Genomic DNA, 24,967 nt, shown 5'->3' with positions numbered 1-24,967 from the left:
GTTCATAAAGGAGAAGAGTCCGGCTGGGTCTCAAACCGTGGGAGGGGCGCCAACGAAGCTAAAGCCAGGAAATTTAAGGCAGGAGATGGCGCACCTGAGCGCCAACCAGTGCGGGCCTGAGGGCACCAATATGGGCGTTTCCCCGACCCTCCCGCTTCTCTCCTAAAGCACCGAAGAGCAGGAGCACGAACACCGCCTACTCTTTCCTTGCTCCTCCAGACCCCGCCCATCTCCAGCCTTGCTCCGCCCCCTGGGCCCGCTCTGAGAGGGGCGGAGTTCAATGCTGCGGGGCGGAAGTGTTTTCTTGGCAGGGGAAGCGATTGCTACTGCGGGGCAAGATGGCGGCGCCCAGCGAGGCCTAGAGCAGGTTTGTTGGGGGTCTCTAGCGGACTATTTCCCGGGGGAACTTCAGCCTCCCTCCCCAGCTCGGGGGTCTACTTCCTGGCTCGTTTGCCCAGCTCGGGCGCCGTCTTTTTGGAAAACCCTCGGGTGCGCGCGGGAGAGTGGGGGGAGAACGTCTCGGCCGGGGGTGCGGGAGAGTCTGTGGGGTTCTCCGAGGCCTTGGGGAGGAGAGGTTCGGGCCGGGGAGCTCGCCCCTCCGACTCCTGTCTTCCGCTCTTCCTCCTGTGGGATTTGCAATAGCCCCGCTATTTCGTTGTGAGTTCTCCCAGGGTTCGTTTTTTTTCAGGAGTTCAGTTCAGTAAGCGTTTAGTGAGCATCTACTCGGTGCCGCGCCCCCAGCGTGAGGGCGGGGGCCGTTTTTGCCTTTTTCTCTGGGTTTCCCAGCACTTGGCACGGTGCCCGATGTGTTTGTACAGTGCGTATAACCACAGAACAGCTGCTAGTCCCTGAGAGCTTATTATGGAAAAACGACTTAAAAACAACAACCCAATCGACAGACATCGATTAAGAAAGGATCATCTACTAATGTCTCACTTTGAGCTGGTCCTTTACAAATATCCACCTCATTCATATTAGCCCGCTGTTATCCCCATCTCGCCGCGAGAACGTGAAGCGGACAGGTGACCGCTCAGACTCGTATCTAGTCAGCCTCTGGAGTCAAATTGGAGCCCGGCTGTAAAGTCTGAGACCTGCAGGTTGCTGCTCCGCTGCCCGCTCTGGCTGACGGGGGCCAGCACTGCGCTGGGGGCAGAGACACGTAAAACGGGAAAGTCACTGCTGCTCCTAGAGCAGAGTCCTTCCTTTTATCCCGGAAGTTTCCTTGAGCGTTAGAGTTTGTGGGAGCTTGTAATTTGCAAAGCAATGTCTAGACAGTCTCTATTAAATGTAAATGGAATGTAATTTTGGGTCGTTCGCTCCTTTGAAAACGAGGGAAAATAGCTCATGTTATTGCAGCGTAGTGCGGTGGGGATTGGATTACTGGGGGAGACTCAAGTCTTGGCTCCGATATTTAGAAGCCATGGGATGCCAGTCCCTTGTCTGAGATTCGGTTTCTCAGCAGAACGGTGTGGAGGTGGGTGGGGGGAGAAGTTAGTCTGAATGGTTACAGGGCAGGGTGCAGCCACAGTTTTCCTGTAATATATTCTTCGTGTTTACATTGTAGCCTTCTCCCAACAAGAAGAGTTAATTGTGTTTACTGTGTGGCAGACACTGGGGTTTTGCTCTTGTGCCATTTCAGTCATGTTCCCCTCATGGTGAGAGTCATTTGGAGTTTTCTTGGCAAAGACAATGGAGAGGTTTTCTGTTTCTATATCCAGAAAAGAAACAGACAAGTAGGGTAAGAGACTTGCCAGGATTACATGTCTAGTAGGCGTTGAGGTCAGATTTGAACTTGAGAAAAGGAGTCTTCTTGGCGCCAGGCCCATCACTATCCCCTGGGCTCCCTAACTGCTGGGGACACAGATGCAAAAAGAAAGAACCTACCCTCAAGTTGTTCATGTTCTGATCTGGGCGTTGTGGCCTAGGTGGTTGTTTTGGTTGGGAAAGTCATTGGCTTGATGAGTAGAGCCTGGAAGCAATAGATTGACATGGAATCTTAATTGTAAAGGGGATGTGGGGAGGGAGAAAGCTTAGCCACATTCTGTGAAGATCAGAGAGCAGCAGCATCACGGGTGTGTAGCCATGGAGAACTTTAACCAGTCAAGATTAAGGGCCCCAAGGTGCAAACTGGAGAGCCAAGTGAGAGGCCAGGAGGCATGCTCTAAAGGTGGCTGGAAAGTAGGTGTTCTTTTCACTGTACCATGCAATTATATAATAGTGCCTTTTTTCCCATTTCTGTAGGACCAGCTGGGGATGCCTGCCTTTTATGAAGTAAGCAGCCTACCTACCTGTGGGTGTTTTGTTCAGTTAATCTATAAATATTCATTTAATGCTTACAGTATTCAAGCTGCTCTAAAAAGACTTGATCCCTACCAAATAAAAATTTAGATTCCCAAACTCTATATATTTCAGGACTAGATAGATAGGTCAGAGCAGTCAAACTTTCTTTTTTTCCTGGCATTTAAGGCCTTCATTGTGGCTAATTGCCTCCCCCCCTAACCTTTCCCCCACTCTTTGCCACTGTTTCTCTCCCAGAAGCATGCTGTAGCCATGAAAAGAATTCTGGATTTGAAGTTCTTTCTGGATGGTCAGACCAAGCACTTTTGAATGTGTCTCCCATGAGGCTTTGCATTGTTCTGGAGCTTGATGTGTGGAAACAGGAACCTCTAGAACACAGATTTCTTAACTTTTTTTGTTTGACAGATACCTTTGGCATTCTAGTGAAGCTTATCAACTCCTCAGGAAAATGTTTTTAAGTACATAAAATTAAATAGCTAGGATGACAAAGGAAATCAGTTATACTGAAATAGTATAAGTGCATATATATATATATATTTACTCATGTGCATGTATCTCTCACAAACCCCTTAGTTAAGAACCTTTATTCTAGAAAACCTCAACATCCTTCACTGTGAGTTCTGTGCTAGATCTTCAGCTTGCTTTTGGCTTTCATAATGTCCTTGTTATTAATATGGTTAGAAAGTTATTAAATATAGTTGAATCTATTTTATATCTTTCAAGAAATCTTAAAGATTTTGTTGTCTGAGTGGAAAGGGAACTGTTCTGTTGTGAAGGCCAGGAAGGAAGACTAGAACTCTTTGGGAATGCCTTAACCTTAGTAATTCTGTTCTCTGTAAAAACCAAAGCCAGAAACAGAAACAACCTAAGAAAACTTTTTTAAAGGGGGAAAAATACCAAAATAAGTTTGGAGAGTGAGAGTAAAAGTATTTTGCTCTACAGAATTAAATCCTTTTAAAATAAGTATTTGGGGCAAGCGGATGGTACAGTGAATGGAGCATTGGCCTTGGAGTCAGGGGGACCTAAGATAAAATCTCAGCCTCATACACTTAACACTTATTTAAATAACATGACATGACTGATCTTTACTAGACGCTTAGGGCAAGTCACTTAACTACAATTGCCTTGCCTAAATAAATAAGTAAATTCCAAGCATTCAGAGCAGTGGCCTCTCGTATAGTGTAGTGGTAAAGATGTGTTCCATCACTTGTGAAAGCCTGGCTGTTCCCCAGGTTCAACTCCTTGAACATGTCTTCTGTGAGTGAAGATGATTCTTATAAAAATTTTATATAGAAAGGAAAATAGGATAGACAGGTTCATAGTTGTCAATGTTCTCTCTTATTTTTTTCACTCTATTAACAAGATTTTTTTCCTCATCTTTCGTATCTTCTTCAAACATCTTGTGATTCTATCAGTACCATCACAATGGCATCACCTGTACAGCCCTTTATGAGCTCTTGGTCAGATTTGACTGGTATCCTCAGCTTTGTTCTCATAGCAATGCTATTTCTACTTCCTCTCTAAACTCACCTAAGTCTGTGATGTCTGAGTCTAATTAGGGTAACTGTACTGGCCTATAATATTATTTATAATAAAAAAGAAAAATTTGTTATAAAAATATTTGCAATTCTTTTCCATCTTGATTTTGTTTGTGATCCTCATTTTTGTCCTTAAACTCTCTTGAATAATTGTTTAGTTTTGTCTTTTATAAAGTTTTCTTTAAAATAATTTAAATCACTACTGTTTGTGTTCTGAGACAATACTGCTCAAAATCTTCCCATCATCCTTGATTGTAAAATCTTTTTTTCTCCCATCTCCTAAACTTGTTTCTTCTCCCCTTTTAAAAATTTTAAAGTAATTTCTGGTTCTGGCTTCAGTGTTTTGGAGAATAGAAATAATAAGGATTAGGCTCTGTGAAGAAGAGCTTTATTCTCCCCTGTCTGGCTTTCCAAATTCTTATACACTCCAGCTTACTTATACAACAGTATTTACTAAATCCTTCCCAATTAAACCTCTGCTCTAGTAAGGCAAGTGAACTCACTGTTTTTTATTAAGTTCAGTCTTGTCCATATACCTTTGTTCATTGCATATCCAGTCTAATCCAGAGTGTGCTAAGAGTCAGTTATGTACAAAACACTGGGGTCATAGTTGTTGGGGATCAAAGACAGAAAAAAAGTCTACAGAGAAATAACAACGTGTATGAACACATAGATGATAATTTGAGGGGGAAAGAGGCACTAATAACTAGGGGGAGGCACTAGCACTTGACCTCAGCCTTGAATGAAGTTAGACAGAGATAGAAAGCACCTTGTTTGGTGACCATCCTGTGGTATAAGGGAGTCCCTTCTGAGAAGATACAGGACTGCTTTATTGAGTTCTCAGTGCCCTTCCTCCCCCAGTGTAGGTGTTGCTGTCAATAAGTTAAGTCCTTATCTGGTTACCCTGTTTATGTCTAAGGAAAGGCCCATGAGCCAGCAGAGATATTGGGTGAAACAACCCTTTCATAAGTGTAGCTGCTGAGAATGGCATATAAAAACAATGGGAGTTGGTCCAAAGCAAAGCTTTATTGCCAGCAGTGGGGAATTGGGGAAGAGGGAGAGAAGAAAAGGAGAAGAGACACATAATTCCGGTATACCCACTAACAGAGCATAACTCAGGCAAAAGCAGCTCTGCATGGGAAAGCACAGACATGATCTATTCAGCAGGAGGGGGTGCTCCAGCAGAACTGAGGTTCTTGTACTCTAGTTTTGGGTGGTCCCTTATGGGGTCAGGACAAAATATCATTTTGGAATGTTTGTTATTGGGGAGAAAAAACAAACTGGTGGTAGGCAAAATATTGAAAAGTCATCAGGGAGAAAAACAGGCTGGTGATAGATGAAATATTTTTGAGGAACATAGCTGTACCAACCTTTGAAAAACACTATTGTCAGTCTTCCATGAGTATATTCTATAAGCTTACAGTCTCAAGATCATTAGGCCCAATCTTATACACTATTCAAAAGCATTGACATAAGAGAATCAAATACAAAGTTCAGATAAAAGTAAATCCAGTTTGAAATGTCGGTATGTAAAGTGAAAAAATGTGATGAAAGCCTAGAAGGACTGGCTAAAACATGATTGTGAAATATTTTAAATGCCAATCAAGGAATTTGTATTTTATTCGAAAAGTAATAGGAGCCACTGAAAAATATTGAGGTCATTGACTTGGTCAGGCATTATTTAGGAAGATATTTTCAAAGATGGGGAAAGAGTAGAAATTGATTTTTATAATAATCTAAGAGGTGGTGAGGGCCTAAATTAGGTTAGTAGTTGTGAGAGTAGATACAAGATAAAAGATAAATTTTTATTATAAGGTGTTTTGGAACCAAACCAGTATGTATAAGGAACAACAGAGTTGGTGCACATGGATTGTAGAATGCATAGAGGGGAGTAAAGTATAAAAAGACTGGAGAAATTACAAATGGCCTTAAAAGCCAAACAAAGAACTTTATATTTAATCCTGGAGGTTATAGGGAGTCAATGGAATTTATTGATTGGGGGGGGGGGGGGAATGTGGACAGACCTACATTTTAGACCTGCATTTACTTTGGTAACTGAGTGGAAGATAGATAGATTGAAGACGGCAAAGAGACCCACCAGAAAGCGATTGCAATTGTAAGATAGTTATGGTCTGAACTAGAATGGTAGTTGTGTGAGTGTTATGTCTGTATGAGACATAAAGGGAAAAATGACAAGAGCAGACAATAGCTATGTGGTGTAATTGTGGAGTAAGAAGTTGAGGATGATACTCAGTTTGAAAATCTGAGTAATAGGGATTTTTGAATAACTAAAAATATTTTGCTAAACTTACTAATACATAAGACTTGCAGAAGACTTTCCAGACAAGTGATGCAAAATGGTTACAGACTTTTTTCTATACTTTATAGCAGGATTATCATATTATTAAGAACTGTGATGTTTATGTTTGTTCCCATTTTTTGTTCACCCAACCAAGTTTAAAGAGTTAGACTTGGCTAGGGGCAGATTCTAAAGTACAACTGCTTTAACCTATGTTATTAGCATAGGTTAAAAGGGGAAAGGAACTCACAAAACTGGGGGGGGGGGGAAGACATAATCCTAGTAGCTAATTGACTATTCTGTTCAATCACAATGCTTATACTCAAATCATGATGGGATAAATGGATAAAAGCAGATTTGGGTCACTGTTTTTAAATAATTTCACTACAATCCAGCTTCTTCTAACCTCTTTTCATATGTTGCAGTGAATCTAGACAAGTCATAGATTTGCTCATGTGCATTTAATTGCCAAAGGACTGAAGATGGTCTGCATTTGTATTCTGTAAAATGTTTCTAAGACTGTCCACTAAATGCAAACAAAAAAGGAAGAGGTCTTAACATAAGAGAAGTAATGCATACGTGATGTTGAGATTAAATTTATATATTTTCCATGGTATGTGACCTAGTCCATGCTCTGGGTGTTTTCTATTACTTGGGCTTCTTTGCTCTTCCATTACTTTGCTACATTATTTGGTAATAGATTTTCTGGATCGGGAGTACTTAACAAAGTTTGGATGGAGAACATCCAAGTGCTATAGATTTGCAGTAGAGACCATTTATCTTTCAAAACATCTAAACATTCTTCCTAACTTGTATGATTTAGAGTGATAAATTTTGGTCATGAAAATGCTTTAAGAATTGCCTTTGGGTATTCTTTTGGAAGAAATAGTTCAGGTTTAAAAGTCTCTTCCTTGAAGGAGGAATTCTGTGGGCCTACAGAACCACATAAAAATAGCATGGGTTGTTTTCATCTGGATGTGCTTTTATCTCAGGAACTAGTTCTTCCAGCAGATGTTGGGTTTCCTTAAATAAACCTTTGGGACAGACTTTGTCTGATCTGGAATTCATCCTCAGGCCTCATCTCCAGCTTCATTTACCTCATGAATGATTTGTATGGTGACAATTAAAAGAAAGTTCAGAAAGGGAGGGTTGGGAGAAAAGATAAATTTAGCTTTGAACATAATTGAGTTGGAGATGTTTATGGGATAGCCATTTCATACATTTCACAATGTTCAAAAGGCAGGTGATGATATGAGATTATAATTCACAAGAAAGACCAGGACTGAATATATAGATCTGGGGGTCATCTATTAAAGATGATAATTGAACCTGTAGGAACTGATGAGATCAAATGAGAAAGAGCAAAAAGAGCTTTGGGAGTGTTCCCTGTTAATGAGCATGGAATGTATGGAAAGGGTTATTAAGTAATTGCTTAGTGAGGCAAATAAGAGGATCAGGAAAGAACAGTATCATGAAATCAAACCTATAGAGGAGTTTGGAGAAAATGTCATGAAGGTTTGTAAATCCATATGGTTGAAAGGATAGCAGTATCCTCAACTGGAATAACAACATTGGAAGTTCCATTTTGTACATGGTTTGAGGTGCTTCTGGGATATCCAGTTGAAGATGTCTAAGAGACTGTAAGTGATGGGAAATCAGTGCTCAGGAGAAAAATTAGGCCTGGGTTTAGATTTGAAAGTCATCTTTCAAAAGGTTTTTGTGTGGATCAAAAGAAATAATAATTGTAAGGCATAGCACAGTGCCTGGTACATAACAAGTACTATATAAATGTTAGCTATTATCTGCACTGAAATGACAAGATATTTTTTCTAGTATTTCTTTTTATGATTCTTCATTGTGCACTTGTCTCCTCCATTCTCTAAGAAGTACCTTTTGCTATGAACTTTCTCTGAACTCTTCCTTCTTTGAATTTCTATCTTTAGCAGCCAAATGCCCTGGATTTTCCAGAACAGACCTAATTCCAAAAGAAAGTATAGTTTTGAAGGAGACTTGGCAGGTCCCATGTCTCTGGTTTTTGTTTTTGTTTTTTGTAGATATGGTTATTTTACTGTTATATGCCTATTCACCACCATGTAATTATTCTCCAATTGTTTCATATGTATTAGTTTTATCTCTTTCAGATTTTCAATTCCTTAAGTATAGCAACGGTGGCGACTATTTTTCTTATAATCCTCATAGTAGTGCAGTTCTGAAACATGAGAGGTCCATTTAAATACTTGTTGAATCATAGTAAAGCCAAAGTAACCTCACTTAATAACATAACAAATATAAAAGAGCAGAAGGGTGTAAGTGCCAGCTCAAGTAGCCCTTCATCCATAGACAAGAACTTAAAGCTCCAGGAAATAGAAATAAGACATCTATTAGCTGTCTCCAAGTTCTTTAGGGAAGAAACAGTTTGCACACTATCAAGTCCTTGTACAAATGTGTAAGCATAGGAGGGTTGGAATAGAAAGCAATCCAAAAAAATGACATAGGAAGGATTTAGTTAATATAGACCCACATTGGGACACTGTGCCCAAAAGTCAAGTGTACTATAGGGAGACCCGATAAATGACATCTGTTGTGCTGAAATCTGAGCAGGGACTCTTGTGTGGCTCCTGCCTGGGAATAAGAAGAAAACCCCAAAGTCTGGATTGAATCTCAGTGGGGACGCTGCAGTGACAAAATGCTGTCGAGACCAAAGCCAGGAGAGTCCGAGGCAGACATGTTGCAGCTCCAGAATCAGTTCCTTTCTTCAGGGGCCACTCCATCTGTACGAATAGTGAAGAAGGCAAACAAGAAGGGCAGATGTGCTGATGAAGAACTGCCCATTCTGCAGGATCAAAGAGACATGGTGACATTAGACAGTAAGTTGTCATGATGCAGGGATAGGATGGAGGGAGGTAGTATCCATCTCTTGGGATTCTGAATGCTTTGTCCTTGGTCCTCATCTTCACCCTCTTCTCTATTTTCCTTTCTTTCCACCCTCTTCTATGAGATTCAATACATCCTCTTTCCTTCTGTGTCCCATAGTGCCTTTAAGTACTATAGGTAACTCTCCCTTTTCTTGTTCCAAACTTTTAATGTGTTTTTTAAATAGTATTTTATTTTTCCAAATATATCTCTTACCTATCCTCTCCTTAAGAAAGCAAGCAATATGATATAAATTAAATATGTGCAATCCTTTTAAATGAATTTCCATGTTGTGGAAGAAAAATCAAATCAAAAAGGAAAAAAACCATGAGAGAGAAACAGACAAACAAATGAAAGTGAAAATACTATGCTTTGGTCCATATTCAGTTTCCCAGGATGCAGATGGCATTTTTTTATCCTAAATCTTTTAGAATTGAATCACCTTATTGTTGAAAAGAGCCAAGTCCATCAGAGTTGATCATCACATAATCTTGTTGCTGTGTACAATGATCTCCTGGCTCTACTCATTTCACTTAGCATCAGTTCATGTAAGTCTCTCCAGGCTTTTCTAAAATTATCCAGCTGATCATAGAACAGTTGTATTCCATAACATTTATAATACCACAACTTACTCAGCCATTCCCCCACTATTGGGCATCCACTTAGTTTTCAGTTTCTTGCCACTACAAAAAGGGCTGCTGCAAACATTTTTGCACGTAGGGGTCCTTTACCCTTTTTTACTATTTCTTTGGAAGATAGGCCCAGTAGAAACACTGCTGGAACAAAGGATACCTACAGTTTGATAGCCCTTTGGGCATATAAACTCTTGTTTACTAATTTGCATTATAGTCTCCTTTCAACCCAGACTTCTTGGCCAAGGGTGGCTGTCCTCATATTGTTTTTTTTATCTTGTCAGAACTTCCAGATTTACCCCCCACTCTGGTTCCTGGTCCCCCAAAGAGGGCCAAGCCCAGTCCTCGCTTCACACTGCCTGAGAACCAGGACCCTGAGGAGAGGCTAGATCAACATGACCGGCACATCACGGCTGTCTTCACTAAAATCATTGTGCGTCCTGCCCCTCCTTAGTGGGGGAAAAGATAGAGCAGGGCAGTGCTGCAAAGAGTCCATTAGTTCTCCTTGTTGGAGGGAGAAGTCATTAGGGATGTATATTTTCTCTAGCTAGGCACCAGTCTCTTTGTAAGGGGGAAGGGGAAGTCTCTTCTGTAGGCTTTTCAGCGGGATCAGAAATCACCAGTGGAGGCTTTCTCTCTTTAGTACATTTGTTTTGCTTCCCCAGGAACGTGATACCAGGGCAATGACTGTGACTCTGCCTCTTCCCAGTGGAGTGGCTTTCCCCCTTGTCTTCCGTCTTTCCCAGAAAGGGAGCCAGGTAAATGGGATCCTACCAGGTGGTAAGAATAGGTGGCTGAAATAGTTGAATGTCTACGGGAAGCTAGGGAGACATTTTGTCAGCCTGCCTTCCCTTTCCCAAGGGCTATGGCTGTGGTCCTCCAAGGCTGAATATGGCTTCTTATACTTTGTCTTAGAGACAAAGATGTTCGTCATTGTTTACCTAGCTTTTTTTCTCTGTTCCCAGAGAAAAACAGCAACATCTGGAAAGAAAAGTATTTTTGCTCAGGAGATTGCAGCGAGAAGGAATGCTGAGGCAAACAGCACACCAATGGAGGTGATCATACCTGCCCAAGCCCAACAGGAAGATGAGCTGCCAGGTGAGAGACTCTTAGAATGAGAACTTTGAGGGATATACTCACGGCTATACTCTTTTCCCTTCCTGATTGGAAAGTGCTTTGGGACTAGCCATTGTGGCATATGCCTGTAATCCTTACTACAGGGGTGGCTGAGGTATATAGATTCATTGAATTTGGGAGTTCTGAGTGGTTAGCAGGAATACAGGAGATCAAGTTTCTGCACTAAATTGACAATTTGGTGCAACTCGAATTTAGTGTGAATTGAAATATGGTGCAGGCTTGAGAGCAGAGGGCCACCAGGCTACTTAAGGAGGGGTAAATTTTCCCAGATGAGAAAAACAGCATTGGGGTAGGGGCTGTATCTCAATAGAAATTTGTCCCCACGCACAAAGGAGTTGGGTTCAGTTTTGGAAAAAAAGCAAAAAATTATCTACCTATTGGAAAAGACTAAGGAAATAAGGAACCTCTTTCAAAAATTGTAGTAATGGTAATGTGAGAGAAGAATCCCTTCATTCTCCAAATTGCTAGTAGCAATCTGGGATCAGATTGCAGCCCAAAAGGTGAAAGAGAAACCTCCAGAAATCAGTTGAGCTGAGAGCCAGCCATTGTAGCACAATGGAGGGGAAATTGTATGTGGAAATACAAAATGAGCTGATGAAAAGTGAATCTGATTATGCCAATGTAAACACAATAAAATAATTCCAAATGTAGTGGATGATGCTGATCCAGTGTGGTTCAGGAGAAGATGAGCATGGAACAGTAAATACATCAGATTGTCAGATATAGTTGGCATTTTTGTTGGATTTCCTAAATTTTTTTTATTTTTAAAATTTTGCAAGTCTTGCTGCAGCTTGTACCCCTTGAAAGAAAGATAAAGAAAGATAAAGATTCAAAAATGAACAAGATGTTCAATCAGAAGGCATCGGTTAATTTTTTTTTAAAGAAACAAAAGTGTACTGGACTTTGAGGTGTCAAAGACCTGGATTGAAATCCTTGCTGTAGCTGTCACACTCTGTGACTCCAGGTATCAGTTTAGCTCTAGGTGCCTCATCGTGAGTTGGGCCTAATGCTGTCTGAAGTACTTATTTCATTGAGAAACTGTATAAAAAGCAGCTGTTATGCAGATCCCACCTCTTGGAAGTCCCGTGTCTAATGAGATATATTTGGCATGAGAGGGAGAGAAATAGTTGCTGAGTTGTAAGCCCTTAGGACAGTGTGATGATGCTTACTCTCCTCCATGCTGGAATATCCTCCCTCCTCACTGATGCCCCTTAGAGCTCCCGATTCCCTTTCTAGACTCAGATCAGATGCTACCTCTTGCAGAGGACATTTTTAACAACTCTTGTTTTCATTTCTTTTCTGTCCCTTCTCCCAGTTTAATTTGTATTTATTTGATATTTACTTATTTGTTTATATGTTATTTCCTTCTGATAAAATGCAGGCTTTTTTGAAGATAAAAGTTTTTATTTTTATCCTAGTAGTCCCATTGTCTAGCACAGTGTCTGCCATATAGTAGGTCCTTAATAAATGCTTATTAAATATATTCAACTGTAGTAAGTTTATTTTATTTTTAATACACATTGCTCTATGAATCAGATTGGGAGAGAAAAATCAAAAAAAGTGAAAAACCATGGAGAGATTTAAAAAAAAAAAAAAAAGTGAACGTAGCATGTGTTGATTTACATTCAGTTTCCTTAGGTTTTTTTCTGAATGTAGATGGCATTTTCTATCTGAAGTCTATTGGGATTGCTTCAGATCACTGAATTGCCAAGAAGAACCAAGCCTTTCATAATTGATCATCACACTTTCTTGCTGTTGTTGTGTATAATGTATACCTGATTCTGCTTGTTTCACTCAGCATCAGTTCACATATTGAATTTATTCAAACCATCAACTTTTTTCAGGAGCTCTGATATCCAAGAAATTAGAACTTGGGGAGCAGGGCTCATGTGTTCCAGAGAGTTCCCAGAGGCCCCAGCTCATCACTGGAGAGGGCTTCCAATGTCAGAATGCCAAGCATGAGATCCAGACCATACATGAGGAGAACCTGGCAATACTTCGTGCCTTGGACCCAGAGGAGCTCTTTCAAAAGCAACAGAGCCTACGGACCAAGCTAGGTAGGGGGGTCAGGACCTTCTTGACTGGATCCTTCCTGGAAACTCAGCTTTTATAATATTGAAAGACTGGTCACCTTGCTTAGTTGGAAGAAAGTGAGAGAGACTGGTCTTCCTAATGATGACTTTTTCCATAAAGCCCTTATCTGTTAATGAGCTGTGTAGGCTTGATGGCTGAATGGGAAAAGTGCAGGAAGTACACATAATAAAAGAAAGCTATGAATTTTATTCTTAGCATTCAAGGGTAGAGACACAAAGAGACCATGTCATCTAGAAGAGGTCAGCCTGACATGTTCTCTTTATTCTCTCTGCCTGCCTTTCCCTGTGCCTCCCAGATCCCAGCATGATTGCTTTCCTAAAGTCTCGATGTAGCATCAATGATCAGACAGGAGTGGAAAGTTTGGAAGAGCAGAACTTGGGGACCATGGCTTGTGAGACCCCCGAAGAGGAGCCAATGGGGTCACCCCCTCCCAGTGAGTGGAAACAGTCAAAGCTGGCTGCCTCAGGTTTGGAGGAGTGAGGGAAAGAGTATCCCAAGGTTATCAGAGGGGCGGAAAGGAAACATGCCAGTCCTGGATATCCAGCCCCAGCCCCACTACAGAATGTCCTTTTACTTTGTTGGGAAGATTCACCACGGTATAAGAGCTAAGACCTGAGCAGAGAACCAGTCTTTTGGCATTTTTAAATTTCTGTTACAGCTGGCTGACTTGGCTGGTTCCACCCCTGTGGTCCCTTCTGCCCTTGCTTGTGGTGGGGGTGGGGAAAGGATGTTGCCATCATGATCCTGATTTTGATTTGTGCATGTATGCTAGAACAGAAGCAGAAGGGGCCAATGGGAGCAATCATTTTCCAGGAACAGGATGATTTTATTAGTGATTAACAAAAGAACAAATGTAATTAGTGGCGCTGGGAACCTCCTGCCCCTAGCACAGCTTGAGGGCAGCGGGGCAGGACTGGCAAGAGATTGAGGGATGGAGAGAAGACAGAGGGTATGTCTCTGTGGGCTTGGAAGTGGAGGAGGGGAGTGATTATCCTGCCCCTATAGGTACAATTTCTTCCTCTTCTACCACCTCTAACCCCAATAAATACAGTGTTCACATTGTATTCTGACTTCTGAGCATGAACTTGTATCATTTAACATGGAGAATGAGAGCCATAATTCCCTCTGCACCATTTTATCTGTCTTCTTAAACAGTTGCTAGGCCTCGCTTTAGAGTGAGGTCAGTAAGAAGGGCTGGCCTGCCTGGTGCTGTGAGGCATCTCGGGGGCCTTGGGGCTCCCCAGCTGGTGAGCTCTCTAGCAGCTGGATGACACTGGCTCTCTGGGTCTGAGTTGGGAGCTGGTGTCGAACCTTCCAGCTCTGGATCAGGCCCCTCAAGTAAGGTGAAACTTTGGGGACTGGCCCCTAACATCCTAAAGAGTCGACCTCACCCTGTGCTCCTTTCTAGCCCCAGAATTGCCTGTGACCCCACACAAAGAGTGGCTTCACATGGACACTGTGGAGCTGGAAAAGCTTCAGTGGACGCAGGATCTGCCCCCGCTCCGGCGGAAGAAAACACAGGAGGTGAGGAGTGTGGGCCCAAGAAGTTTCTCAAGAAGCTGAGAACGCATTGGGTGGTGAGGGGTCCTGCAGTCATGATTTCTGCTGCTTCTCAGCTGGAGGTTAGTTTCTTGTCTTTTCTCCTGTCATCACCTTGGCTTGGACCCCGAGGAGGAGTTTGAGCCCTGACTTACTGGGATCATGCAGGTGGAGGTAGAATGTATGGGGGAAGAGGAGGGTGCTGGGATCTAAGACCACAAGCCCTTCTTTCTTTGGCTCAGGGGATGAAGCAGGCACGTTTTGGGCTCCAGGGAGAGCTGCTGGCCCCTGATGCTGACCTTCCCACTCATCTGGGCCTGCATCATCATGGCGAGGAGGCAGAGGTGAAGCCCGGGCCCTGGGGTGTGGAGTCGTGGGAACCACGCTGGTGGCATGCCAAGGATGCTTTAGATCAATAGTGTAGAGGAAAGCACCCTCTGGTTCTCTGCCATCATGGAGCAAGGGATGCCAGGGAGTCCCAGACTGGGCCTGAGCACCAATCTCATCAGCTTGTTTCCTCCCAGAGAGCAGGATATTCCCTTCAAGAGATATTCCATCTGGCCCGAAGTCAGATCTCCCAGCAGAGAGCTCTGGCCCTGCAGATGTTGGCCCGAATCATTTCTAAAGTGAGTGAGCCTTCTCTCCCTCCCCTGCTACTTTCTCTCTCCTGAGTCCCCTGCTAGAGGAATCCTGTTTCACTAATTCAGAAAAATCCTTCATATGAGCTAACAGGAGAAATGAGGAGTGCAGGGCCCGGGGTGGTGAATGGAAAGCTAAAGCCCCATTAGGTACTGCCCTCTCTGAGAATTCTCTCCTCTCCCCCAACCCTTTCCAGGCCCAAGCAGGTGAATTTGGGAGTCAGCTGACAGACAGTGTCCTGCGCCTTCTGTTGGATGCTGGTTTCCTCTTCCTCCTGCGTTTTTCCCTGGATGACAGTGTGGACAGTGTTATTGCAGCAGCTGTGTGGGCACTGCGGGCCCTTTTGGTGGACCCTGGAGATGAGGTAACCTTTGGTTAGAGGGATACTTTCTCCTCGCTTGGAGGAGACACAAAGGGAAGAGTTGGATATAAGGTGTGTGTGAGGGGGAGAGGGGGGTGTTAGCATGGAGATAGACGTAGTCCCTGACCGGAAGCCCCTCCCATCCTTCTCTTCCCATAATGGATTTGTTTCATCCCAGATCCTTCCCTTCCTTTGTAGGCAGGCCTGCACACAGGAGTCACTGAGTGCAACAGCCTGGCTCTGGGCCCAAGCAGGACTGCTTTCACTCCAGGCCCTTCCTTTTCTGGCAGGAACTCCTGGACAACACCTTCTCCTGGTACCAAGGAGTAGCTGTATTTTCTCTGATGCCATACCAAGAAGAGGAGGAGGAGGAGGATGAAGAAGCCCCAGCAGAAAAAGCAAGAAAGAACCCCCAAGAGACCCGGCCCCCCCCAGATCTGGCCCGACATGATGTTATCAAGGTACAGGGGCTTGGGGGCCAGATTGATGTCTGCGCACACACCTCTAACCGTGGGCCTGAGGGTGTCAGGATGTATGCGTCAGCAACAGGTCAAGAGGGGGATGGTTTTCCCCAGAGCCCGGGAGCTTCGGCTTCCCTGAATTACTTGTTTCCTTCCACCCCACTTAGGGTCTCCTGGCTACTCAGCTGCTTCCTAGACTTCGATACCTACTGGAGGTAACTTGTCCCTCCCCCACTGTGGTCCAGGACATTCTTGCTGTGCTGATCCGAGTGGCCCGGCACTCTCTAGAGTCAGCTACAAAGGTAGTGAAGAGGCTGGGCTGGGATGGAGAAGGGGTCATCAGAATCTGCACCTTGATTCCCAGTGTTTGTCCTCTCTTCTCTAGGTGCTACAGTGCCCTCGGCTGATAGACACTGTGGTTCGGGAGTTCTTGCCCTCAAGCTGGTCACCTGTGGGGGAAGGGCCAATTTCCCGCCTGCATGGTGTGCCCTGTGCTGCTGCCATGAAACTGCTCCGAGTCCTGGCATCAGCTGGCAGGAATATTTCTGCCCGCTTGGTAAGCAAGACAGGAAGGCCAAAACTGAGAATAGAGAGCAGGGAACAGGTCACTGAAAAAACAAGTTTGAGAAAGCCCATCTGAGTGTCGCAATTAAAATGTAAGGGTCATACCTGTCATTTAAACCAGGGCCCAGATCCTGTTTCTCTTTGCTCTTCTTAGTCTCTCTCTCCCTACTACTTAGAAAACTTGAAAAGATCTACTGACTAGGAGCCATATTGAATAGATTCTAAAGCTTTTCTCAGGCCCACCCTTCTGATTGTCACAGTTCAAGTATGTTTCAGTCTAACTACATTAGAGATAAGAAGCCACTCAGAGGGAGACCATGGGTCTTTTTTTCTGGTGGGTACTTTTTAGGCACATAGAGCCCTAGGCCAGAAGGAAGTAGTCTTATTTTTTTTAAGACGTTTTTATTGACATTGTCTTCTTTTTTTCAGTCATCATAATTATCCCCAATATCTTTCCTCCACCTCCCAGAGACCGATCCTCTATTACAAATACTTTTTTTAAATGAGCACATTTGATCAATACATTGAAGAAGGCCCAAAATATGCCATGCCTAACATCTGTGGATCTCTTTGGGAATGTCCTCTTTTATTGCATGAAATCTTGCTTGATCTCTGTAATTTTGTTTTGCTCACTTTTGATTTTTTTGGGGGGGTATTCTTTCCATTTATATTGTTGTAGTCACTGTGTATAGTTTCCTTGGCTCTGCTTACATCTAGTTTATATAGATCTTTCCAGGTTTCTCTGTATTTACACACATCGTTTCTTATAGCACAATCCATTCGCGTACCACATTTTGTTTAGCCATCTTCTAACCTGTGATCATCTATTTTGTTTCCAGTTTTTTCCTACCAAGTCAGACCACTTACATATACAAATTCATCTTTTATCTGGACCTAAAAACTTTATCTTCATCAATTTTTGCCAGAATCCTTCCCCTGTTACTGAACTCTTTGTGTACACCTTTGTACAGAGTGCATTGCATATGGTTAGGAGAGCCCTACAAATGGGAATGACTGAATTAATTAATTAATCTTTGCCCCTTCACCTGAAATGTCATACCAGAGTGGACAAAGATAAGGTCAAGACTCTCCTCGGGACCTGGATAGAAAATCCATGACATTCGGCTTTTAGCCCTGTTTGAGCCACAGACATATTCCCTCTGAGAACAAAGGATGGAGAGGGGAGTTCTGACGTGCCTTCTGGTCTCTGGTGCTGTTTTTAGATGTGTGGTTTTGATCTTCGAAGTCGCCTGTGTCGTTTTGTGTCTGAGGCTCCCCAGGAATTGGCCATGCCCATCCAGGAGGCTGAGCAGCTGTGCACTGAATCCTTTCGGCTCTGGGCAGTAGCTGCTACCTATGGCCAGGGTGGAGACCTCTACAGGTGAGAAGGGGTTTGAGAAATAGGTGTGTGCTTCAGGCTGGGAGCCATCTTCTTTGGCTGCTCCCATGTCAGGGACTTAGCCAGCCTTTTTGTCTGTACTATGCTCAAGGATCACCTACAAGTTGTGAAGATTTAAGAAAGCTATTTGTATATGTATGACAGGGATCTTGGAAATTAGAACTGGAGAAGGCAGTAGAGATTGACTAGGTAGTGTAGCAGATAGAAATACCTGAGTTCAGTTCCTTCCTTAGACACCTACTAGCTGTGTGATCCTGAGAAAGTCACTTCACCTTTTCACTTAGTTTCCCCATTTGTAAAATAGGGATAATAACTATATCTTACAGAATTAAGAGATAATCTTTTTAAAGTGCTTAGCACATCTTAAAGCACTCTACAAATGGGAGTTGGTTGTTGCTGTTAATTCATCCCCCTTTTATAGGTGAGGAAAGAGAAGTGAAACTTTCTCAGAAGTTCCAAGATTAGGGCCAGGTCTTGGGACTTCAAACCATTGCATTCTGCACTGTGAGGCTCCTTCCCCCCCACCCCCACCCCTTTACACTAGGGGATGTCACAGTCTGGTAGTGCATTATCCCAGTACAAAGGCAAGTCGCCTTTTTTATTTTCATCTGTTTGAGCCATGTGCAGAGCTGTTTTGCGTGTAGTAAGTGCTCAGTGCATGTTTGTCAAGTTGAATTGAAAGCAAGCCTTGGGAAAGAAGTCACAGAGAAGGATACAGCTTATGGGCTGTGGTCCCTCTGCCTGCCCTGACCTCTCTTCTTTCCAGTTAATTCCTGCCCTACTTCAGTGTCCTTCCTTTGGGAAGTCTTTCTGTGGGCCCCTCCTCCAGGCAGAACTTATTCTGTACCACATGTTGGGTCTTTTGTGAATTCATATTTCTAGAACTAAGCACAGAGCCCTTCACATAACAGGCATTTGATAAATATTGCAAGTTGTCCCCTCCCCATCTTTCTTTAACAGAGAGCTTTACCCAGTGCTGATACAGGCCCTTCAGGCCGTGCCCCAGGAGTTGAGCACCCAGCCCCACAGCCGACTTGCCATGCTTCGAATCTCAGCCTTAATCACCCTGCTCACCCACTTGACCCAGGCTTCAAGCAGCAGCAGCACAGAGCTCCATGCCCCAGCCAGAAAGTGAGTGCACCTGGGAGCCTGCTCCAGGGCTGGGTTCTCTGTCCCTGGGCTGCCTGCACTGCATTGCCTCAGGGGAATTATAGCTTCACCCTGAACCCTCTTTCCTCCAATGCTTCCAGATTGCAGGAGCATTTGAGTAGAGATGAGGAAAAGAAAGGAACTGCAAGCCCTTCTTTTCCACCTATTATTTTTGTCCCCATAGTAACCCCGTCGAATCCAATCCATCACCTGCCCCTCCCTCCATCAGTTGGGTGCAAGTATCTGGGCTCCGTCCTCTCCTAGAACCAATTCTACGGCAAGTTCTGAGGGAACTGCCCCAGCCTGATGCCTGGAAGGCTCTGGCCCCATTACCCACTGCCTGCCTGCTCTACCTAGCAGCCTATTATCAGGCTTGGAGTCAACAGGTGAGCCCCTGTTCGTCCTGAACTCACTTCCCACCTGTAGTAGATCACCTTTTTTTTTTTTTTTTTTTTTTTTTTTTTTTTCCCCCTCTTGCCTCTGTCTCCCCTATACTAAATGAACTTCAAAGGACCATGATGAGTATTCATGGAACACCAGTCATCCAAAGAGAGGCTACTAACTATAACCCCTCAGCAACCAAGAGAGGCTCTTGGGTATTTCATTCTCCTGGAACTTCTCCTTACTTTATTTTGTTTTGTTGGTAGAACCAACCAATCAGCTTGTTCAGGGAGAATAAGGATCCTGGAAGGATGAAGAAGGAGCTTTGAACACCAACTTTTTCATTAGGGTTGATGACTTCTCTAATTCAGATAATTTTCATATCTCTTGGTTCCTTCCAGCCAAAGCTGTGTCCTGGAGAGTGTCTTCAGGATGTGGAACGACTTTCAGAGGAGTTGGTATTGCCCCTGCTGAGTCAACCTGCCTTTCGGGGCCTATGGGATTCACTCAGGTATGATTGCCTGGAGTGGGACCCCATCTCCTGTGTGCTATTTCTCAGCTGTCTCACCTGTCCTGCCTTTGAGGGCAGCACAGTTCTAGAGAAGTGCTGACACCTTCTGGGAAGACATCTGAACGCAGGTAGATGGAATATAGCTCCATATTCACCATGCCCACAGATACTACCTGGACAAGCTCCTCCTCTAGGAAGCTGGGTGTAAAGCTGGGTGTACTTTGGGGGCAGAGCCCATGTAGCCCCACAAATCCAACAAGGAATGGGCCTCCTTCACAGAAGCTCCTGCTTCAGTCTTGGTCCCAAGTTCATTTCTTCTCAAGGAAAGATGCCAGGAAAAACAAAACCAAATAATTTCTTTTCTCATCCCTGGCTTTTATTAGTTCAGTTCATTCATATATACATATAACACCACCAAAAATATCAAGTCTCTGCCTTCTTATAATCTACTGGAGGAGTAGGATAGGTATGTGGATAAATAGAAAAGGGAAAAGAGAATACTGACATTTTGGGGGGTGGGGGAGGGTTGTATAAAGATGGCATCTGAACTGAGCCTGGAAGAGAAGGATTCACAAGGCAGAGATGGGATGTGGGGGTGGGATATCTTCCAAGTATAAGGGACACAACCTGGACAGAAACATAGGGAGGAAATTTGGGGAAGAGCCTGTAGTCCAGGTTAGTTGTAATATAGGGAATATTGTGAAATGGGAATAATGTAAAATTAGTTGATAAGGTTGTTAATAGCTAGGTGGGGAAGGCCTTTGATTGGGAAAAGCATTGGGAACTGCTGAGGTTTTCTGAACCAGGAGAGTAAAGTGGTTAGACTTGGACCTGAAGAAGGCTTTTTGGGTAGTTATGTGAAGAATGAATTAGAGAGGGGAGAGATCTGACTCAGGAAGAAGAGTTGGGAAACTGTTGCAATAATTGTCTGTGTGACAGGTGGTGTCAGATGGGGGAAGTGTGCATGAAGAGGGGGTGAATGTAAGGGAGGCTACAAAGGTAGGATGAGCACATCTTGGTAACTGGTTCAGTGTAGGATGTGAGAGAGGACAATTAAGAATGAATCACAAGTTGGGAAGAACCTGAGAGATTGGTAGTGCACTCCGCAATAAAAGGGAACTCTGGTGCAGGATGTGGTTGGGAGGAGGAAGAGAAATCAGTCTCATTTTGGACATGTGAAGTTTTAAGATGCCTGTAGCTCATCTAGAGGGGTGTCCAACAGCCCTTTGGTTATACTGGCCTGGAGCTCAAGAGAATAGAGCTGAAGATGTAGAATCAAGAGTATGGTGCAAATGGAAGCTGATAGATTACCAGGAGAGAAACAAAGCTCCAGAGAGAACTTTCAGGGACACAGCATGAGGAACACTTTGAGGAATCTAACTGGTCTTTGTTCTGCTCTCTGCAGGCCCTGCTCCCCGCTCTGCAATCCGCTGTCCTGCGCCCCAGCCCCCGAGTCCATCCCTAGCCTTGTCTCCTTGGGTTGTGTCGCAGGCTGTCCCCCACTCAGCCTGGCTGGACCGTCTTCGGCCTTCCCTTTCCTCACTTCCCTCCTCTGTCTTCTCAACGTTCTGACCCGAATCCACAAGGGGCTCTGTGGCCAGGTAAGCCTTTGGACAGGGAGTGTCTGGATGGGGGTTTGGGCCTTGAGCAGCTCAGTAATATGGAAAAAGAAGAGGACAAGTAGGCGAGCACAGCAGATTGCCTAGGGTCTGCTTCCCCTTGGGATTAAACAAGAAGGGATACAGACCAGGAGTCTTGGGGAGGGATGGGAGCTGGCTCCCAGAAACTGAGCAGGTTCCCTCCGCAGCTTGCTCCGGTGTTGGCAACCCCAGGGCTCCAGGATTACTTGCTTCATTGTGGAACGCCCTCTCATGTCCCCCGACTTACCCTCTACTTTGCATGGGCTCTGAGACACGAGTACCACCTACAATACCTGGTGCTCTCCCTGGCACAGAGAATGGTAGGTCTTATGTTTTTCCCCTTTGTTTTTTGCTTTTCTTTGCTAGCCTTCCCCTCCCCGGCCCATCAGCATCCTCCTCCCCACCCTGTTCCCCTTCCCTGTCCTCTGTCCAGTGTGGGACTGAGTGCTCTGGGAAGTCCCAGCCTCGCCACCCTGGGCATCTCTGCTCCCTTGTGTCCTCTGCTCTGCAGGCCGGGCTCAGGCTGGATCCCCGCCCAGACGCCACCCTCTATCACACTGTGGCGCTGACGCTCCTGCATTACCTGCTGCCAGGCAGCGAGTATCTGGCCCACCAGCTGCTGCTGAGCTCCATCTTCTTGCCAGAATTTCTCCCGTAAGTCTGGGATGGAGCTGGGGAGTTTTTAGGGAGCTGTGCCTCCCTGAGTTCCATCTCAGGATGGTCGAAGCTGTTTATCTACTGATAGAGAGACAGTTGCCCTTATTTGTTCTCCTTGTTCCATTGTTCTGCAGGGAAGGAGCTTCAGGGGGACCAGAGGCAGCCGACTTTTCTGACAAGCTAACCCTGGGCAACGGCGGGAGGCCTGGATCAGGACGAGGGGCCCTCCTGGCAGAAGCATGCCGGGACCTCCCCAGTATCCGTGGCTGCTACCTGGCACATTGCAAACTGCCCGGCCCTGCCCTGCTGCATTCCCAGGCCTTGTACCAGGCAGAACCCCTTCACATTCCTTCATTGCTACTCCCCGTGCCAAAGGAACCACTGCTGCCTGCAGATTGGCCCTTCCTCCCCCTCAATCACCTCTATCACCAGGCCTCTGGCCCTGGCGCTGAGGCCCTCTCCCCCAGCTCCTTGGGCACAGCTACCCGTACCCTGCAGTGGGTGCTGGTCCTGGAGAGCTGGCGCCCTGCCAGTCTCCAGGCAGTGCCTCCTGCTGCCCGTCTGGCGAGGCTCATGTGTGTATTCCTTGTGGACAGTGACCTGTTCCGTGAGGCCACCATCCAACAGTACATCACAGCCCTGCTTGCCCAGCTTTGCCAGCCCCAGGCACTGTCTCTCCTAAAGCTGGACTGTCCCTTGCCTGGTCTGGCCTCCTTCCCGGATCTCTATGCCAGCTTCCTCGAGCATTTTGAAGCCGTCTCCTTTGGGGACCCTCTCTTTGGCACCCTGGTTCTGCTCCCCTTGCAGCGTCGATTCAGTGTCACTTTACGTCTTTCCCTTTTTGGGGAACATGTGGGAGCCCTTCGAGTCCTCAGACTGCCCCTTGCCCAGGTAGCTACCTGACCAGTCAGCAATAATAGTTCAAGCCTCTTTCTTGACATTAGAGGAGGTCCCAAGAAAAACAAACCCCATGTTCTCTCCCAGAAGACTTTCCAGTCAACCTGATAAACAAAACAAAAAGTTTGTTTACAAAAATCAACAACAAAAGGCCAGTAATCCAGTGCCATTGAATTATCAGGTTCTAACCCTCAGTGCTTTAGAATTGCATACTAAGAGAGATGGACAGAGGCTGGGGGAGGCAAGGAAGGCTTCATACACAGTGTCCCCAATGTCTTGGTGCAGACTTAACCTCCTAAAACTATCAAGAAACCCAAAACACTAAGACATTTGGGACACCTTTTCTGGAGGTTATGAAACATGGGCTTGATCTGGGCCTTAAGGGATGAGCAGGACGGAAAAGATGTGCAGGGTAACCCTGTGCAGAGCCTGGACTGAGCAGAACTTTGTTGGGCAATGATGAGGAATGGGGCCAGATTCTAAAGGGCCTTGAGGGAGGCCTCTGTACGTTCCTGAGTATGGAAGTATTCTTTTAGGAATGGGGTTGTGGCCAGAGTAAAGAAGGAATTAAGAACCACCTGGCTCCAGGCTCTTTGTATGGCAGCATCAATTCCAGCTCATTTTACTGTACCTCAGAGCCAGAGTCCCTGTGGATGGAGTTTCATGTGGCTTTTAGCCTCCTTGCCTGGCTCTTCAGGGATCTCAACAGAAGAATAATGCCCTTTGCTGGTTTTGAGTACTTGTTCCTGGCCCCACAGAAGAGGAAAGGAAATAGGGATCAGCTGCATAAAGGAAACTTTGTTTTTAAATGTTGTCTTTTCCCCTTACAGTTGCCTGTATCCCTGGAAAACTACACATCTCCCCCTGAAGACAACCTGGATCTTCTCAAACTCTATTTCCAAGCCCTGGTAATGGGCACTCTCTGCCCATCCTGGTGTCCAGTGCTCTATGCTGTGGCTGTGGCCCATGTTAATAGCTTCATCTTCTCCCAGGACCCAAAGAGCTCAGTAGGTTATGCCCTCATTTCAGTAGGGAGCTACGATGGGGAAGAAACTGATAACTGAGCCTTTGTGGATGGGATTGGGTCTAGCTCCAGAGGTGAAAAGCAGCCCCAGGTAGTTAGGAAGGAGTTGTTATTTAGTGGTGATGGGAGGACATGTCCCTTCCTGAATCCTAATGGGGTGTTTGACTGTTGGTCTTTTGTGCTCCTAGGACATGGTGGTAGCTGCTAGCAAATGGATGCTTCAGAAGACTTGGCTGCTGACCAATGAGGTGAGTCAGGCTGAGGTGGGGGCAAGAAGGCTAGGAAGCATCGAAGAGTGGGAGCAGGGTTTTAGGAGGGAGGCAGATGTAGTTCTTTCCTTCGGCTTATATGGCTGCCTCTGTCATTTCCCTCAGTGTCTCAAACAACACCTTCTCTTCTACAAGCTCCCCAATGTGGCCCTGCCTGAGGGCTTTGAGCTATACACTCAGTTGCCTGCCTTGCGACAAAACCACCTTCGGGATGTAACCAATGGAAAAAACAGGAGGCCTTCCTCCAGCCCTGCAGGAAGCCTGGTGGCCCAAGGGACTTAGCTCCCTTCCACAGGCTTGGGTGTCACTCCTCCCTTTCCCTGAGGATGACTGAGCCGAGTTCCCTGCCCTGGTGCCACAGCGAGAGCTGGGACAGTCTATCTGTACTAACTCCTCCAGGACCGGAGTCTGAGAGTTCAGTGGCTGTGGGTGTGCACTGAAATAAATCGTTTTCTTCCTTTATACTCTCCTGGCCGCCTGGCCGCCTGATCGCCTCTGGTGTTGATCATTGGAGTCCATGATGCATAGCAGCATTATTTCAAATTATGGATGGCTGCAGGGGGAG

At 45.1% G+C, this 24,967-nt stretch overlaps 1 protein-coding gene and 1 pseudogene across 6 annotated transcripts; one reads left to right on the top strand and one right to left on the bottom strand.

Annotated features, from left to right (window-relative positions):
* Window positions 1-274: 274 nt before the first annotated feature.
* On the top strand, window positions 275-24,864 carry RPAP1 (RNA polymerase II associated protein 1). Of its 6 annotated transcripts, none has more exons than XM_074289340.1 (26): window positions 299-367; window positions 2,242-2,271; window positions 8,737-9,002; window positions 9,965-10,113; window positions 10,346-10,438; window positions 10,646-10,778; window positions 12,662-12,874; window positions 13,207-13,344; window positions 14,320-14,435; window positions 14,693-14,794; window positions 14,975-15,076; window positions 15,286-15,453; window positions 15,741-15,911; window positions 16,079-16,213; window positions 16,297-16,467; window positions 17,699-17,856; window positions 18,835-19,005; window positions 19,208-19,409; window positions 19,806-19,915; window positions 21,321-21,516; window positions 21,723-21,875; window positions 22,067-22,209; window positions 22,347-23,103; window positions 23,940-24,116; window positions 24,322-24,381; window positions 24,538-24,864. In XM_074289340.1, exons 3-26 carry the CDS (start codon window positions 8,822-8,824, stop codon window positions 24,682-24,684), a joined length of 4,146 nt encoding a protein of 1,381 aa, XP_074145441.1. In that variant the 5' UTR covers window positions 299-367; window positions 2,242-2,271; window positions 8,737-8,821; the 3' UTR covers window positions 24,685-24,864. The 6 variants fall into 6 exon arrangements, with proteins under 6 accessions (XP_074145439.1, XP_074145441.1, XP_074145437.1 ...); XM_074289336.1 differs by having other exon boundaries at window positions 24,508-24,864; XM_074289337.1 differs by lacking the exon at window positions 299-367 and adding an exon at window positions 574-657 and having other exon boundaries at window positions 24,508-24,864.
* Window positions 6,733-7,203, bottom strand: LOC141552800 (ubiquitin-conjugating enzyme E2 N-like; annotated as a pseudogene).
* Window positions 24,865-24,967: the final 103 nt, after the last annotated feature.

This window comes from Sminthopsis crassicaudata, chromosome 2 (assembly GCF_048593235.1).
Source record: "Sminthopsis crassicaudata isolate SCR6 chromosome 2, ASM4859323v1, whole genome shotgun sequence".
NCBI lineage: Eukaryota > Metazoa > Chordata > Mammalia > Dasyuromorphia > Dasyuridae > Sminthopsis > Sminthopsis crassicaudata.
This window is presented reverse-complemented; position numbering and strand designations above follow the sequence as displayed.